The sequence below is a fragment of the Vigna radiata genome, unplaced genomic scaffold (genome assembly GCF_000741045.1).
Source record: "Vigna radiata var. radiata cultivar VC1973A unplaced genomic scaffold, Vradiata_ver6 scaffold_209, whole genome shotgun sequence".
NCBI lineage: Eukaryota > Viridiplantae > Streptophyta > Magnoliopsida > Fabales > Fabaceae > Vigna > Vigna radiata.
Window position 1 is genome coordinate 233,214 of NW_014543616.1, and position 18,305 is coordinate 251,518.

At 29.1% G+C, this 18,305-nt stretch overlaps 2 protein-coding genes across 6 annotated transcripts; one reads left to right on the forward strand and one right to left on the reverse strand.

Annotated features, from left to right (window-relative positions):
• The first annotated feature begins 1,664 nt into the window (after nt 1-1,664).
• On the forward strand, nt 1,665-4,400 carry LOC106754655. 3 transcript variants are annotated; one of them, XR_002666965.1, is made up of 3 exons: nt 1,665-1,827; nt 2,433-4,162; nt 4,251-4,400. XR_002666965.1 is itself a non-coding variant. In XM_022778031.1 (2 exons), the coding sequence occupies exon 2, from the start codon at nt 2,674-2,676 to the stop codon at nt 3,856-3,858; it is 1,185 nt and encodes a 394-aa protein (XP_022633752.1). In that variant the 5' UTR covers nt 1,665-1,827; nt 2,401-2,673; the 3' UTR covers nt 3,859-4,194. The 3 variants fall into 3 exon arrangements, 2 of the variants coding, with proteins under 2 accessions (XP_022633752.1, XP_014492194.1); XM_022778031.1 differs by lacking the exon at nt 4,251-4,400 and having other exon boundaries at nt 2,401-4,194; XM_014636708.2 differs by lacking the exon at nt 4,251-4,400 and having other exon boundaries at nt 2,454-4,194.
• Nucleotides 4,401-7,336: 2,936 nt separating this feature from the next.
• Nucleotides 7,337-13,533, reverse strand: LOC106754673 (AP2-like ethylene-responsive transcription factor At1g79700). 3 transcript variants are annotated; one of them, XM_022778033.1, is made up of 8 exons: nt 13,203-13,533; nt 12,929-13,107; nt 12,751-12,833; nt 12,547-12,555; nt 12,223-12,311; nt 11,709-11,833; nt 11,470-11,546; nt 7,337-8,400 (listed from the first exon to the last, which is right to left on the reverse strand). In XM_022778033.1, exons 2-8 carry the CDS (start codon nt 13,093-13,095, stop codon nt 7,751-7,753), a joined length of 1,200 nt encoding a protein of 399 aa, XP_022633754.1. In that variant the 5' UTR covers nt 13,096-13,107; nt 13,203-13,533; the 3' UTR covers nt 7,337-7,750. The 3 variants fall into 3 exon arrangements, with proteins under 3 accessions (XP_022633754.1, XP_022633753.1, XP_014492212.1); XM_022778032.1 differs by having other exon boundaries at nt 12,929-13,116; XM_014636726.2 differs by having other exon boundaries at nt 12,929-13,533.
• Nucleotides 13,534-18,305: the final 4,772 nt, after the last annotated feature.

Below are 18,305 nucleotides of genomic sequence, written 5' to 3' on the forward strand. Positions count from 1 at the left end.
AAGAAAGTTGTCTGGTTGTCCTAAGAAGAAAAGGAGGTTAGAGCAGTGGGAGTTGAAGAAAGATAGCACTAAAATGACCAAAGGTGGATTGATTAAGAGATGTGGCAAGTGTGGGGAAGTGGGTCACAACAAAAAGAGATGTCCCAAGAGAAACGAAGAACCTGTTGTGCAGGCATAAGGAGAAGAACCCACTTTTTTGGCTTAGGGTGCAACACACGTAGAAGAACCACATCATTGATCTTATAATGTTTTAAGTTTTTTTGAAATGAAATGTAATAGATAGATCTTTGATGTAATACATTACAACATTCTTTTAGAAACTATGTTTTATATTTCAGTCTTATATATATTGGTATTTGTAGAAACAATGTTTTGGTATTATAATACAATATTGGTATTTGAATGACATAGTATTTGTCTTGGCAGATTTGATTGGAAAATATGCAGATTTGATTGCATATGTGAAAAACTGAACATTTTATGCAGGTTTGATTCGAACATGAATAAACTAAAATTTGATCATCAATAAATTACATCAGCAACATTACATCTTACATTGGTTCATTATAGGCTACAACAAGTCCAAAGAAGAATAATTTTTATTGCAAATGTTCATTTCATTAACATTGAACATCTTCATTTCATTCACCATTAAACAACTGCAACTAACACAAAAGACAATTACATCTTCATTACATTAAGCAAAAATACATTAAACTGGCCTACATTACACCTACACATAGACACAATTATCATGCTTTTCCCAACAACATTGCAATTACAATGATGCTCATTACACATACAACACTAACAACCCCAACCAAAATTTTCGTCCACCTTTCATCCAACTATCTTTTTATCACTTTCATTTCCAAAACTCTTCAGCAACCTCTCATCATTTTCTTCCAACACCTCACAACTAACACTTTCATCATAAACCCAATCAGTGAACCATCTGAAGTAGTTGCATCCAACAATTTCAGTTCCAACCTTATACTTAGGGCAACCTCAGAATTGTTTCCCTCGATTCTTACTGGTTTTCGCAGTCCTCAGCACACACTTCTCTCCACAATGACAACTCAGTGGCGTGTCCTTCCTGCTCCAGCCACCATCTCCATGAGAGCTCGTAGAGCGAAATTGATTTCGACACTCATTGCAAATGCAAGATGAAGACAAATGCTGCATAGACATGGTTGCGTCTTTCGAACCCTAAATGCAACACACTTCTCTTTTTCGAACCTTCAATTACTTTGCAATCTTCTACAAAAACGAACCCTAATGCCTAAATTTATAAAATCAGTAATGGCAACTTTTAAAACGAATCCCAATTCTTAAAATATTTTTTTAAGAAAGTACACATACAAAAATTTCATGAATATAAACCACGAATAACGCTCTCTCTAAGCTACGTCTTAAATTATATTCACGTTACTCCGGGATGAATTTGAGAATATCCTACATAAATTGGGATCTTCAAAAGAATTTAACGAACTTTTTATTACCCGTGAAATAAAAACCCGAATGAAATAAATAAATAATATAATTAAAACTATTCTGAAACTTTTTATTATCCGTGAAGAAAAACCGAATAAAATAGATAAATAATATAATTAAAAACATTTAGTTGTACAGTTACAAAAGTAGTGTTTAAAAGGGGTTACCAGAAAAGAAAAATCAAAAGGGTTCATCTTGTTGGTCCATTCGTGCCGTAATTGGAGAAAAAAAGAGCGTCTCCGTGACTTACACAGCTCAGAACTTTAGTATCGTTATCCGTCACAATTCAACATTCTTGCGCCAAAACCCACTTCAGATTTTTCTTTTCACTGGGTACTGTTTCTTTGCGCTTTCCTTTTCGTTCTTAACGTTATCTGATTTAAGTTTGGACTCTTTCGTTGAATGAGGAGTTTTTTGTGTGCACCATCTGTTTGATCATTTTCCCAAGGGAGTTACACGCTGGAATATGTGCTTTTGGTTTATGTTTTACATGTACCTTATTGTCTGGGCTTTGTCTAGGCTTGCGGGGTTCCGATTTTATGAGCTGAGTCGTCGATAGCCGCTTTGGAATTGGTGGAGGGTTCGTTTAGTTTGTTTTTGGCGGGTTCAAAAGGAGCGGTTGTAGTCAGAAGCTGGGTAGTTTCTATGCACATTATGTTGGATAAAACTTAGATACAGTTCCTTAAGAACTTTTGGTTTTTGTTTTCCATTTGAAATTGTTTTACCTCAGTAATCTGTGTTGACTTTTTATGCAATCCTTTATTGCGTGAATTTACAAGATGAAACTACAATTTTGACAGGAAAACATCACCCAAAACACCTAAACAACTGCTTATAAATTTTTTCATTTTACGTTTCGATGGTGGTTTGTTGGTAATGTGTTTTCGTGCTTATATTGCTGTTTAGAGAATGAATGGAGTTGGATTTTAATGCTGTAGAGGTTGCTGGATGAATTGCAGAAGGAGAGCACTGAAGATACTGTGAGTGTGTTTGTTGCCACTGCATCTTGCCTGTGTTGGATCCCTGTTTTCATCAACGGGTTATTGTTGCTGTCGTTGTGATTCCTGAGTAACTCACCGTGTCAAAGGATATGGAACTGCTTTCATCCAGTGCATCCTTGGTTTTGTTATATTAGTGTACTTTTCTCAAAAATTGATTATTATTTTCCCTCAAACAATAATGGAAGCAGCAAAGGTTCTTTCACACTCCAAAACTGCCCCCTTTGGTTTCTCTATCGTGAGCAACAAAGTGTCTCTGAGACCTTTCAACAAACATTTTCGTGCCGATGTACTTGCTAACCGACCCAAGAGCATTAGTTTTCAATTCAATTGTACCCATGGAAACCCTTTTTCCTCTGTGCCTAAACCAGCAAGAAAAAGGGCTGATTTATTGCCTCCTCTCAGTTGCTCGATTTCCAGCAATGCCAGCACTGAATCTCAAAATCCAGTCCTAGAGTTCTTCAGAAGTCTATCATTTGATTCAATAAAAGCTACTCTTCTGCAGTTGACTCCAATTAAAGTTGTGAAGTGGTCTGGGTTATTGTGCATCATAATTGCAGCCACAAAATGGACTATGAATATGCTTTTCAGTCCATTCTTTTGGATGTATTTTAGCTGGACTTGGTTGTTCTGGCCATGGTTGGTGGCAATAGCGCTTGCAGTTTATGGGTTATATTGTTTTCGGAGACATCTGCTTGGTGAGGCAAACATATTTGAGCAACTGACTATTGTTACATCTGTTTTTACATGGCTCACTCTTGTTCCTCCTGGTCACTTCAATGGCTACCTTGAAGGCTGGCCTTTTGTTTTCTTTTTTGTGTATCATTATTTCTTTTTCTTCAATGTTAGCATTAGAAAGCGGTTATATGGAGATTTTTATGCTCGGCCTCATGATCCAAAATGGGACATTAATGTACCAACCATGTCTCGCCTACTGTTCAGTGCAGGGGTCATGGTTGGCCACTGGCTTGCAGCATTTGAAGGGCCGGAGCTTCACCTCATTCCTGGTGGGTGGAGCAATCTTGGAATCTGGGCTTTAATCATCACAACCTTACTAATGCAATATAATGCAACGTTGTATCTTGCCAAGTATTCAGAAAATGTGGTGGAGCCAAGTGCCGTGGTGCAATTTGGACCTTATCGTTGGGTCCGTCATCCGATATATTCATCAACAATGCTTTTGTTTGTAACATACTGCATTGCGCTACGAGCACCTCTTAGTATGCTATTTATTGTAGCAGTATGCTTGTTGTATTATAAGCAGAAGGCAGAGATGGAAGAGGCTTTGATGGTTGAGACTTTTGGCCAGAGTTATACAGACTATGCAAGCAAAGTAAAGTTCAAGCTTATACCTTTTATTTATTAGTTGATCTCCCGAAGTTTAGTCAGTCATCAAAATCTGATTATAGTGGCAGGTTTAGGCAAAAGAGAGTGTCAACTCTCAAAATCCAAGTGTATTTCTCTGTCTCCTCTTTTCTTTTTTATCTTAGTGTTTTTAACTTGCCTTAGGTTTCCATTGATGTTCTGTTCAGCACGTTGCAAACTTTGGCTGTATATTTGTCTATCTTGAGCTATTTGCCTTGATTGGTGCTAAACTATACATTGCCTATTTTTAGAAGCTAAGGTTTCGACCATACAGCTCCTTTCTGCCTCCGGATTTTACTTGAAATGTAAGGATTTTCTCGTGGATTTTGCTGTTGCACGCAGGCTTAATAATCAATCATGTTTTCCTTAAATATTTGAATACTTGGCATGCAGATATGGTGGGTTTTCAGTACAGGTGTTTGCACTTTACCTTCCTCTAACCCGTGTGAGTTAATTTTGGTGAGTTTTATTTTAAAGATTAGTTATATTGTAATTTGAGAATGATTTCAGGTTATATGGAGTTATCTTTAGTCTATAGCCTAATCTCTTGTATTCTTTAAAAAATTAAACATTTTTTCTGATAATTCTGTAATTCTCGACTTAATAACTTTTTATATAATATCATATTATATATATATATATATATATATATATATATATATATATATATATATATATATATATATATATTATAAAGTAGTAATTTTAGTTCTATACTTGTTTAATTTTATGATTTATAATTTCAACCATTACTTTTTAATTAATGTTATAATTCTTTACCTTTACTGTCAATCCACACACACAAGTCAACCGGTTACAGGACCTAAAGACATGCGTTGTAATTGGTAAATGAACTGCAGTCGGGAGTGTGATGAATGAAATCATGGTTTGCATCTACCATTGCAAATGGTGTATACATAATTAAATTTACCTTTAGTCCTATATTTGTCCTCTTAGATTTTCTGTGACCCTTTATCCTAAAAAAAATGTTTAATTTAGTCTTTTATATTTATAGCAAGTGGTTCTTTCTATTAGAATGTTAAATTTATCATTAAAAAATAATACCAAAGGATGTGGTGGAAGAAGGAGGAGGAGGTGAGGGGAGAAGAAAAATGAGGACAAATTTTTATTTTTAACTGTTGTTGTAATATCCTATTTTAATAATGTACAATTATTAAAAGAGACATTATCTACAAAGGAATGAGAAAACAAATTTCTCAAAAGAATATATGCAAAAGTCTAAGTTATATTTCACATAACTATAACACTAAATGAATATATTCATATAAAGATTTTATACTTCTAAGAGTACTATTATATCAAATCAAAAGCCTATCACTGTTTTAAAAAATTTAATAAGACAGAAAATCTAATAATCTAACTCTAAACTTCGGTATCAATCCTGTTCTACACTATATCAACGAGAATATATTTATTTATTCACTTATTTAAAGTGATCATTGTAAACAAGAAAGAATACACATACAAACAAAAAAGAAGGGATAAACTAATGTTCCAAAAACAATCATATATCACATTTATAGAAGTAGGCATAAAACACAAATAAAACAATCAATCCTAAGTCATACAATCCTTTCCTATAAACTTGATCATCCAAATACATGTATTGATATCAAACTCAAGGGTCTTACACATATTGGTTGTAAAACAACTCGTCCACACATACTACCAGATACCAAGGCTAATCTGTAAAACCTATGGCCAAGAAACAACTCGTCCACGACATAAAAGTGTTAGGATAACCCCTAATATAAAGCTCCTATATCAATTCGTACACTATAGATAACCAACTTAAGAACTTCTCCTTGAAATTCTTCTCATACCATATACCATCATATTATGAAATACCACTTATAATCACATCCATATTTAATATCCATTAAACATAAAACTATAATTCAAAATAATTCAATTTAAATAGATTTAAAATCAGAACAACACATAAAACATGAAATATCATTTTAAGCAGGGAACGCTCAATGCCCATTTTTTTTACTCTAGTGTTCACGCAAGCAAGCTCACTCAATGAATTAAGAAAAACATATGTACATACCTGCAACAAAGAAGTGGCGCTCGACACCATTCCTTAGCACTCAACGCCCAACAAACAGAGAGCACAATGCTCAACGACCCAGAGTGCCTAGAACACAAAGAACTCATTGTCTTCGTAGCACTCAGCACCACTCCAAGCCCCTTAATCCCATACTGAAAACTAGCAACTATGATTCTTGATATGTGTGTACTCAAGCCTTATCCAAATGACCAAATTTGTATCCTAATACTTGTAATTGTTTGGAAAACGTGTTTGAACCTTTGTTTGGATATCAATTGGTTAATGACTTAGTCCATTAGATCAAACCGACACTCACCATAACCAAATTACAACTTAACATACTTAAATTCAACAAATTAAGAAGCTAACCAAGTCTTAAATACCACAAACACATATCCCTGACCTCAAACTCAGTCAATAAACCATCCATACAAAATTTCACACGTCAAGCCACTAATCATAGACCAATTTCCAATCACCTCTCCAATTTATTATTAAACCAAAATTCAGAAACCAAAAGACCAATCAAAACAGAAATTCTATCATTCACAATTCATCAAAAATCATAAATTCAACAAGCGGTCTACAATAAGAATTTCACCATACCAAACCACCAATATCAACGTATCACACAATCCATTATCATATAATTCAAAACAGATTTCAGAAAATTATTCCATTCAATTACCATGTACAAATTCAGGTTATTCAACTACTAAAATTTAGAAACAAAGTATTTAACTTATCTTATAGATGACCAAACCGCACTAAAAGACCTAAAACATATATGCTCTTACGAACAACATAAACACGATCAAGGTACACCATTAGAACTATTTATCAATAGGGAGTCTTATAGAAGACTCAAAAGACACATCCATCCTCATCAAACTTGCATGCAAAGAAAAACAAAATAGACCAAAAAGAGGAGAAAAAACAAACTTGCTCTATTTGAAAAATTGATCAGCCCAAAATTGAAGAGTTCGCCGCAAGGATCAACCTACAATTTCGATTCTTCAACTAGACAAACAGAGAACAAGAAATCCTAGAGAGAAGTCAAAGAACTCTAAAAAAATAATTTTTAGAGAGATAATGTGTTTTAGAATTATAAGACTCGATTATAATAAAACTATTTATATTAACACTCTTTAATATTAAAATAATCATGTCTCTCTATTTTAAACTATTATGACTTTTAAATATCATTTTCTATATCTTTACCATCATGTGGTGATAAAAAAGTATCACTACAATTTCAACATAATTTATTCAACAAACAAAATGATATAAAAATAGTTTTTATTCACTTTAGAAACACACAAACCGAATTAATCTTTTAATATATATTTTAATATATATGATTATTTTTTACTTAGACAAATATTTTAATGCATACTAGGGTTAGGCGACATGTAGAACAAAGCCAACCAGAGATCAGATTTCAGATCTCAACACCAACTATTATGCCACAATAAAATAAGAAGGCAAAGGAAAAGAAAGCCAGATTATTTAAACAAAGGAAACTTTGCTTTGCATTTTGCACCCCAAATGCTAAAAAAGTTTTGATCTTAACCTATGCTGCATTTTCTCCTAAGATGAGGATCAGTTTAATTTCCCCTCTCCATCTACTCCCCCACCCTCCAAATCAGATTTTTGGTTTTTGCTCCTTTAAACTAAAATCCATTCTAAAATGAAAAGAGAGTGTTTGGAGAAAGTAAATCCTAAAACCAATGAACACTTTCACAAGTCATCTATTGTTCACACCCATCCACCACCTATCACAACAAATCCCAACAACATACATAACAAACCCAATAATCTAAGCATAGTTACAAGAAACTGAAGTTGTTGTAGATGATGGAGAAGAAGATGCAAAAGATAGTATCTCCTTCTGCTTGTTATCCCCATGCACCATGTTTTCACCACCCTCACCACATTCAATGCTATCAAAAACTGCTCTCATATTGGTATCACTCCCAGTCTCACAACAAGGCTCTGTGCTCAACAGAAAATCAATGTCTTCCTCAAACCCTGAACCACCACCAAACATTGCTACTAAATCCTCAGCTTTGCTGAAAGCAAAATCTGGATCTTGAAACTGAGACACCCCAGTGTACATGAAGCTCCATGGCAGATCCTGTTCAAGCACATGATCCATAATAGTGACCAGTGATGATGACTCTTCCCTAGGATACACAAGGGGTGTGTGTGGAACTTGGTTGTGCTGCACTGCTGCCATGTGCAGATTCTCAGAAGGGGTTGGTGTAGTTGTGTTCTGTTGTTGTTCTACTTCTGCTTCTTCTGAGTCTGAGGAGTTGCGAACTGTTTCTGTTTGTGCTACTGTTTCTTGAGTTTGGTCCTTTTTCTTTTTGTCAATGTAGTTGCTTATGTCAAAATTGGTCACTGCATTCAGTCCTCTGTACTCTATTGCTGCTAAGTCATATGCCACAGCTGCCTCCTCTTGAGTTTCTTTGCAGTTCAAATCAAGCAAAAGAAAAAAACATCCCTAAATGATTAGCACTTAAAACAGAAGAAATGATTCTTAAACAAGGAAAATATATGATCATATGATGTTTTAAAGACAAAATTCTATAAGATATTGTAGACTCTATCGAATGTGATAATTGATCTTATGATGTTATCTTAACATATTTGAAGTGAGATGAGGAATTTAAATATTTCATGACATTATATATCAGATTCAGAATCTGATCAGTGGATTAAAAGACAATCAAAATTGTTAACAAACACAGCAGTGTTAACTAAAAGTAGTTGGTGATTATTTAATTAAGAAAGAATAAGGTTTGAAAAAAAGACAACTTTATGACATACATAGAATCTCACAAAGTTAAAAGCTTTTGAAGTATGAGGACAGGATTAGTGTTCACGTGCTTACTGAATTTGGGGGGTGTTTGTGTCCTGCTTCCTGATCTACTTCTCTTTTTAATTCTTAGCATATCTTTTCAGCTATCTATATAACTATTCAAACAAGGCTTTTATTTTATTCTGCCCTCAAGATTGACAATTTTTAAATTCATACTTTTGACCGACATGTTGGCAAGAGATTGTAGACACTGCATATGAACAAAGTACAAAGTCAAGCATATGCTGTACCCTCCAACATGCTTGTCTATGAGGTTTAGGGTTCTATTGTCAAATGTTAGATTCAACTTGGCCAACTAAATTCTCTTCAAACTCACCTAATTATCACAAATCACATTGCTTAAACTTTCAAAAACTTCTTAATTAGAACACTATATTTCAATGGAAGAAATGCCATAATGTTTTTACTTGCTTATACTTGTCATTTTATGAATTTGACCTCTGTAATGTGACATGATAAAAAATTAGCAGAAGAATTAAAATTTTACCATGAATAAAAGTGAAAAAGGTTAACTAGTATACAAGAATATAACAAGATCCAAAAATATTATATATGGAAAAACAAGACTCAAGCATCAAACCTTAAACAAAATTAAAGATTTTCACCAAATATTTTGTGGGTGTCAAAATAGATTTACAGATATTTTAAAGAATGAAATATAAAGATACATTAAAATTAAAAGTAATAATGCTTATTTTATATATGAGAAAAAAAAATTGATCTCCAAAGCTCTCATTTCCAACTAAGCTCTACTATTAGCCTTAAAATTTTATGTTGGAAATGATATGAAATCTCTTGTATAGAAAATTCATACCTCAAAAGGTGATGAATCTCTTCAATTTATCCAACAGTTATAGAAAAACCTTATTTGTCTTGATATCTGCTTAGATAAACAAGTATGTTTTATTATGGTTTGATAAACAAGTATATTTTATTATGGTAAGATCCAACAAACATGTAGGTAAGTGAAAATGTGTTTGAGATAAATAGACAAGATAAATATTTTTTACTGTGTGATAAAGACTCATAGTAAAACCCAATTCAAATTTGTGAGACAGACTATTAAAAATCTAAGTAAAAGTTGAAAGTCCTACTATAAATAAACATAAGATATTTAGTATATATGAAAAATTAAATCTTAAAACTTTATATTAAAAATAAGTCATGAATTTAATTTTAAGTCTAACTCAACTCCACAAAACTAACTTATAAAATGAAATTTATATTTTATTTATATATTATAATTTGATCGTATTATATATTATAATTTGATCGTATCTCTTATATCTTATGGACGTGAAACTTTTAACAATTATACATCAAAAAGTTATTAATGTATGTATATATATATCTAATATAAAATTGCAACTGAATTATGGTTATGATAACCCCACAGAGAAGGGTGTGGTGGTGACTTTGAATAAACTGGACCCATGAAGAAAGGAAGAGAGGGTAATGCACGTGCCATGTTGGTGGGTATTTGCAGCTGTAACTTTCCTATGCTGCTATTTTTATGTGATCCACAGCCACATATTGTAATGTCAGACCAGAAATTGATGCATACTGCAACTACTGGACAACACTACTGCAGCTACAGTTCAAGCAATGAAAACAACTCACACACATGATGCATCCTAGAACTCAACCTTTTTTTTTTTTTTTTTCTTTTTCACTGTCATTAATTATGAGAACTGCAGATTTACAAGCTGTACTTGTCAAATATTTTCTTAAAAATTAAGGAAACATTTATTTATTCTTTTATTTTCACCTTTCATTATAAAATACCATGTTGTTTTACATGTCACACACAGAACAAGAGATTTTATGTCAAACACCCCTTTTCTTCAATTTAACAAAGATTTGTCTTTAAATTCTATTCTTTCAGAATAAAAATGAAGCTAAAACAATTCTTCAGTTTTTTTTTATTCTTTTATTTACTGTTGTGTTATTTCTTGATCAATTTTTTTTGTCAAAATTATTTTTCAATTACAAAAATAAATAGAGTCAGACAAAGAGAATCGAAAAAATTTGAATCAGCCGTGACATGCGCTTGGAATTTATGAGAGAATTTTTGTCTTATATCACTTAAAGATGTGATTTTGAAGAAATATTATATCCAAATACTATTTTGTTTAACAAGAGGGAGGTTGAGTATCTAGAAAATATTTTGAAATTTGAATTGAAAATTAAAAGAAAGAAAACTAAAATTTTGTAAGAGTTTTGTGTCTCTTCTATTTACATATATTTTCTTCAGCTAAATACAAATAGTGTTTAAATTTAACTTTTATTATTCAATTATTAGTATTTTGTGAATGTTATCTTTAAATAAAGAAAAAAAGGGTATAAATCTAATTGAAAGTTTGACTTATTTTTATTCAACATAAAAATAGACAAGAAAGTAGGTGAAAAATAGCAAAGTTTCTATATTGTAAGTAATTTATGGTTTTGATGAGTATTCAGAGGTTTGGGGTCTACAGAGTGTACTTTCTCTCAATTTATGAATTGCCACATGTGAAATTATCTGTATTTTTATTTATCCTTTGGAATTTCAGCAAAAAAAAATAAATATACAGTACATCTAGGAACAAAAAAATAAAATAAAATTGAAACAAATTTAATGATTGAAAAATAGAAAAATAGATGTGACTACTTACTATATGTTCCCAAATAAAGATACTTGTTTCCACACACTCTTCCTATGCGAGCTTCCCAACGCCCATTATGATGATGTCTGTGCAAATATAAACATAAATATATTAATATTAGAATAACAATATTTACAGAGAATAATAATAATTTTACCTTTAATTTATTAGGAAAATTACAATTGTAAAATACAGTGAGAAAAAAAAGTAAAAAAAAAAAAAATGATTTTAATCACAACTCAACTGACCTAGCAACCCCACGATACTTAGATATGCCTCTAGCAAAACCACTGCTTTGGCGCCGCAAAGAAGCTAAATATTCTTCTTTTGAAACTTTGTCAATTTCCTCAAGATCCTTTGTATAATTTCCTATCTGAACAAAACAAAAACACTATATTGTCATAATTTTTTACATTACACAAAAAAAATAAACTTTTAATCATATGATTATATTTTTTTAGTTTAAATATTTTTTCTAAACTATTATAAAAAATAATATTTTTTCCCTAAATCAAACCCTAAAAAGTTCAGTCTCAATGTTCAGCATCGGTTCTAATGAACGACATCTGAAATATTTTTTATATTATAAATTAATTCAAAAAGATGATCTATTATATAATATATATAAAGATGAAATACAATTTTTTATAATTTAAAAAATTATATATTTAATATACTTTAGAGAAGAGAATTTTACACGATATTGTAAACTTTAAAAAAGATTACATTTTTTGTGGGATGGATTGAAAAAAAATGATATACCGGAAAATTCAAAACTGCGTCTTTTCCCCAGTATTTCAGGGCTGCAAGATCGTAGGTACGGGCTGCAGCTTCTTCAGTATCGTATGCTCCTGGGAAAAGAAAAGTACGAAAAATATAAAAAAAATAGAATTAAAAAAAAAAAAAAGCAGAGAATTGGGTCCAAACAACAGCATCATGATCAGAATCTTTCTTGACATTAAAAAAACAATAACAATCCAGAAAAAGAAATACTGCAGTTCAATTAATAATTAACAATTCAGAAAAAAAAAATGAAAAAGTTGACTAGGATTTTGTGAGATCCAAGTGCATGAGAAAATGACTTACCCAAATAAACTAAACAGCCCCAAAAGTGTTTGTGAACGTTGCAATCAGAAAGATTAGCAGAAACAAAACAGGGTCAGAAAACTGATAATAACAGTAATAATAATATTAATTAAGAAAACATAAAAGAAAAGGTCATAAATTAGATTAGATCTCCTTGATTTTCTCTCTTGTTAATTGAATAATCGTAGAGAGAAAAAAAATTACCTTGTTTACCCTTCTTGCTCTGAATGTTGTTCCAAGAGGTCTTATCCCATAGGTGAGCTTCAAACCTACCTGTCCACCTATGTCTGATGATCAAAGAGAAATGAGAGACATGCAAATGCAGATGAAGAGTCACTGAGAAAAATTCAAAATTGAAAATTGAAAAGTGAAATTCATGAACCTTGTAACTCCTCTATAGATAGAGCTTCTTCTGCAAGTGGTTTGATTCTGCTTGCATTGCTGTGACTTCAAGTTTTTCTTCCTTGGATAATTAGGTCTTCTTTTTCCTTGTTCAGCAATGAGAGTTTCAGAAGATGATGAACAAGAAGATGATGGAGACCTCTTCATTGGGGCCTCAATCTGAACACCCTTTTGCCCCAAAAGATAAAAAATGTAAGAAAAACTCAAATGGGATGTGCGAATGGAAATAAAAAATGGATTTTTAAATGTGTTGCCTTGTCAAGTTTCTCTTTTTTCCCTTCTATGATGTTCTATGATGGCATATTTATATGTGCAGTTGTGGGAGCAATCTGGTTACCTAAAGTGGTTCACCAAAAAAGAGAGAAAGAAGGAAAAAAAAAAGGAAGAAATTTGGATTTATAAAAAGAAGGAGAAAATAGTTATATAGAGAATTGAATCTGCAATTGTAAGAAGGGTGAGAGTGGAAAAAGGAAGTGAAAGTAATAGAAGAAGAGAAAAGGAAGTGATGATGGTTGGTTTAACCTTGGGTTGGAATTTAACTTGATGAATTAACCATGGCTAATTATGTGGTTAATCTCTCAGAAACACTTGGCAGGGTGGTGCAGCCATGCTACCAATGGGGTTATGTATTCTAAGCTGGCTTTTTTTTGTTTAGGAATCTCAACCTCATTTTTTTAACCATTTTTAAATTGGTTCTCAGGAATTAAAATAATGAAAAAACATGAAAAAGAAGAGAACTTTACCTGGCTTAATTGGGTAGTGTCAAGATTCCACGTCAGATACTGTGATTTTAGACTGTGTTTTTTCTATATGAGAGAATGTACCTTAATCAGAAATTAGTTGAGAATGTTTATGTGCAAGAAACAAAGAAAATTCAGAGGTTATGAAGGGATGGAAACACTCTCAACCTTTGTTCTGTTTGTTTGCTATATATGTTTTAATCTTTTTATCTCATTCTTATCATAATAATAGAAGTTTGTCATCCTTCCTTGTGTGCAATTTACAAGACAATGAATAGTGCCACTTTGAAAGTTGAATCACATTAACTTTAAGTTATTTATGTATAAGTTTAGATTGTCTATTTTTTTTAAATTATTTTTTTCACTGACAACTCACTTTTAAGAGTATTCTGATCATTAAAAAAAAAGGTTAACTTTTGTATATGTAAAAAAAATTAAGAAATAAAATAATGAATGTGAAGTTTATAAAACTCCCTTGGGTATATTAAAATAATAGTATATTTTGTTTTAAGTTTAGTGTTTTTTTTTTTGTTTATATTATCTGTGTTAAATCTTTAAAATATAAGATATTGATATAGTAAAATGTTTTTAATATATTTTAAATTTTCAAACTCAAGATTGATTCATATATTTTGAAAATGCAAAAAAAAATAACACACAAAAGTCAATATAAAATTGAAAATTTTGATATATAAAATCAAATAATGCCAATCCAAAATATATTAAATTTATTAAAAGCAAAAAGAAAAAATAATACATATATTTAATCATTTTCATTCATTTATTATTTTGACCCATCATTTCAATTTGAATAGAGTTATGCATGTTTGAAACAATATTGTGTTATAGACCAAACATAAATGTGGTATTTTTTATTTTTATTTTTTTGTGTGGTGTTTTTAAAGATGAACTCAGTTATTCTTAATTATGCATGTATCACGTTTTCTCTCTTATTAATAACTTTGCAGTTATTCTCTTAACATCTCAGATATTAATATACTGAACAAAATAACTTATAAAACTGTCTATAAAAGAATATTGAAACACCCAAATTCATTAATTAAAAACATTTAAGACATCGTTCTCTGAAAAACTATACATATTTAATAGTTAGCAATAAATTTTTACTATTTAAATGATTTGATTACACATTAATTCATACCAATTCAAAATTTTTAAAAGTTGGTATTTAACAATGTTAAATTGACCCATTTATACCAATTTTATTATTCACTAATAAAAAAAAATCATCATCTTTCAACTCTTACAATTATGATATTCAATTAAAAAACTGGCTTGAAATTTGCCATTTTTGAATCACAATTTTACAATCTTTATGCTTTTAAATTATTGTTAAGATATCTCTTTCTTTTAATAAACTATGCTAATACCGTATACAACTTCTACAAATTAATTTTGTTGATGAATAACGTTAGGCAAAGTGTTTGAATTTTTGGCACTCAATATATTATATTAATATTACTTCTTTTTAATCAAATATAAATAAGAATATTTAGTTTCCATAAAAAAAATGTTCAAACTTAAATATGATTTTTTTTTTAAATAATAACATCAAACATATATATATATATATATATATATATATATATATATTCATTGATTTTCGTCAAATAATTTGAATTTGTCTCTCTAAATTAATAGTTGATAGGTAATGAGGAGCACGTTTCATAGAGATTATGAACATGATTAAAATAATCTTATGAAAATTAAAAAAAAATGTTAATATATTAAACACAATAATATATATAATGGCTTTCATTCATTTATTACATGACACATATATGATAGTAACTCACTCACCTCAAATTTGAATTGAGGTTTTCTTAATCATGTATCACATTTTCTCTCTTATTTATTACTTTGCAATGATTTAAAAACTCAAATTTTGATTAAACAGTGTATAAAGGTATGTAGGAGTTTTTCTTAACTTCATAGTAATTTAAATTTGTTTTTTAAGATTTTTTTTCATGTAATTTTGAGTGATATCTCTATTATATTCTTTATGTTCTATATATTATTTCTATAATTATATGTCAACAAATTATGATTTTGTATTGAAAATGTTAGTTCTATATTTCTCATATTACATGAGAATGTGAATATATTTTATGTTTACGTTTCCATGTGACATGTTTATAGTATTATGAACAACCTAAACAAGAAGAGTAGGCTACTTTTTAAAAACTTCTAAAAACAAACTTAGTTAAATGGATAAGGACTTTGAATTTTTGTACTATTAAGACATTTTTCTTTATCATATAATAACTCATGCAAGTACAAATAACTGTTTTTTTTTGTTTTCGTTCTTATTCTAATAGTGATTATTTTTTATATATATTAAAAATAGACAAAAAAAAAACTAAAACTGAATGAATAATGATATAAATAATTTCATAAATCTTCCACCCTATTTTACGTATAATATATATATTATTTTGATAATGACAAAATGACACACAATCAATTATATAATTTTATTAAAAATACAAAAATAAAGTAAATTATCATTTAAACAAATTTGAATGATCATATATTTAACAATATTTTTAAAAGAAACAATTTTTTTCAAACTATACATACAAAATGAGTCAATTTTAGAATAGAGGATAAAATCAAATTTACAGCAAGGCTGACATAGTTGTAAAAAGAATATAAATAATAATTGAGTTGTGTGATTGATTTATAGGCATATTTGAGGATATTTTGATTTTAGCAAAATTTTGGATTCACGTCACTCAAATTAATTGTCACTGTGCAATGATTTGCACGTTTCGTAGCGATTTATTTTACGAACACGTCAACTCCAGAGTTTCATTGGTACGGGTTTCTTGATGCAAAGACACGTCGTTTCTCATGAGGCTTATTTATTTTTTCTCCTGTTTTTTTCTTCAAAATTTAACAGAGAATAATTTAAAAAGGTCATTTTATTTTCTGACAATAGATTCCATTTTATTTTTTTTTTCAAAAATACTATTTATTTTCCATAATATTTAATTTGTAATATTTTTCATTAAATCTTTAAAAGAAAAAATGTTGTAAAAAATCTCTTGATTTTAAATAATATGTCAAGACATTTTATGTTTATTTTAAAATAATAAATATATTTTTTTAATATTTCAATTACTTTTAAAATATTAGTAAACTTTGGATAGTAAAGTTAATACTACAAATTTTATTTTCTTTAAATAATTTTTCGATAAAACATATTTAATTAATTCTAAGAGAGTATACAATTATATTGTATTAAGTTAGTTTACACACACTTCCGTGCGGTTTTAAAAGTTATTATTTACATTGTGATAAAGGAAAAAAACAATACCAAACATATTTGTTCTATTTTATAATAATTTTTAAGAATAATTAATAATTAATACAATATTATTATTTTTTACATAGGATATAAAATTAATCAAAAATTAAGAATAATTTTAGTGAAGTTTCTCTTAATTAAGTATTCCTTTACAAGTGTATTATTACTCCTTTAGCTATTTATATTTTAATGTGTATTTAATCAAAATTTAGAAGTAATGCATGCTATACATGGAAGAACATTCTTGTGATATGTGTGCATATTGTGTTTTTTTTTTTTTTTTTTTTTTTTATTTAAGTGCAACCTCGTGTTGACTAATAGAAACTATACATTACCATGTGTATTTCATGTTTTATTATTTAGAAGAATGATTTGGTATATTGTAATTACTTAAGAAAATTTTCTACCTATTCATTACATACATAACCTTCATTTCGACTTATGTAAATTTAATAACAAAATGTTTCAACGGGCTTCCTAATTGTATTTTGTCTTTAATTTACTAAGTATAATATTTATTTATTTTATTTTTTAAATTCGTTTTAACATATTTTTTTTATAAATATTAAAAATGTGATTTTACTATTCTTTTTAATTTATAAAACTCAAATTTTATTGTGAAATTTATATTTTAAATAGATAAACAATAAAAAAGTTATATAAAAAGAATAAATATTATTATTTATATTTCATTAAAAATTTTATCTTACCAAAATTTAGATTCTTTGAATTATTTCTATGTTTAGAGAATATAGTTTTAGGTAATTGGATTAATTTATTAAGTAATTTTTTTTTCTGTTTTTCTCGTGGTTTGCTAAAAAGTTGGATTTTAAAAGTTGATAGGATTGCTTTTAAATTCAAAAAGTATGAAACAAAAAGTATGAAAAAAAAAGTTCTCGATAGAAGATATACTTACTTACATAAGTATTTATATAAGTCAAAATGTATATAGAAGTGAAAATAAGTATAAAAGATGAAATGGAAGAACTGCTATAAAGGATGAGTTGATTGAATATGTATATATATTTTTATATTACTGCAAGAAATTTGTAAAGACAAAATATAATTAATTATTATGGTGACTAATTTAAATATTAATTTATAAATTAAAAATTATTAATATTTAAAATAATTTTTATTTTAAATAAAAAATTATAATTAATTTTTGAATTATACTTTAAAATAATTTTTAACATTAACTTGACTAATAAAATAATTAGTATTTAAATTAATCTCTAATTAAATAATGACAAAATTCATTAATTGATTTTGACTAAAGTCAAAAT

Coding starts and splice junctions, on each gene's coding strand:
- LOC106754655 (XM_022778031.1), top strand. CDS start 2,674: ATGGAAGCAGCAAAGGTTCTTTCACACTCCAAAACTGCCCCCTTTGGT.
- LOC106754673 (XM_022778033.1), bottom strand. CDS start 13,095: ATGAAGAGGTCTCCATCATCTTCTTGTTCATCATCTTCTGAAACTCTC. Junction 12,834..12,928: donor ATCTATAGAGGAGTTACAAG/GTTCATGAATTT, acceptor TTTGATCATCAG/ACATAGGTGGACAGGTAGGT. Junction 8,401..11,469: donor TCTTTATTTGGGAACATATA/GTAAGTAGTCAC, acceptor TGAACTGCAAAG/AAACTCAAGAGGAGGCAGCT.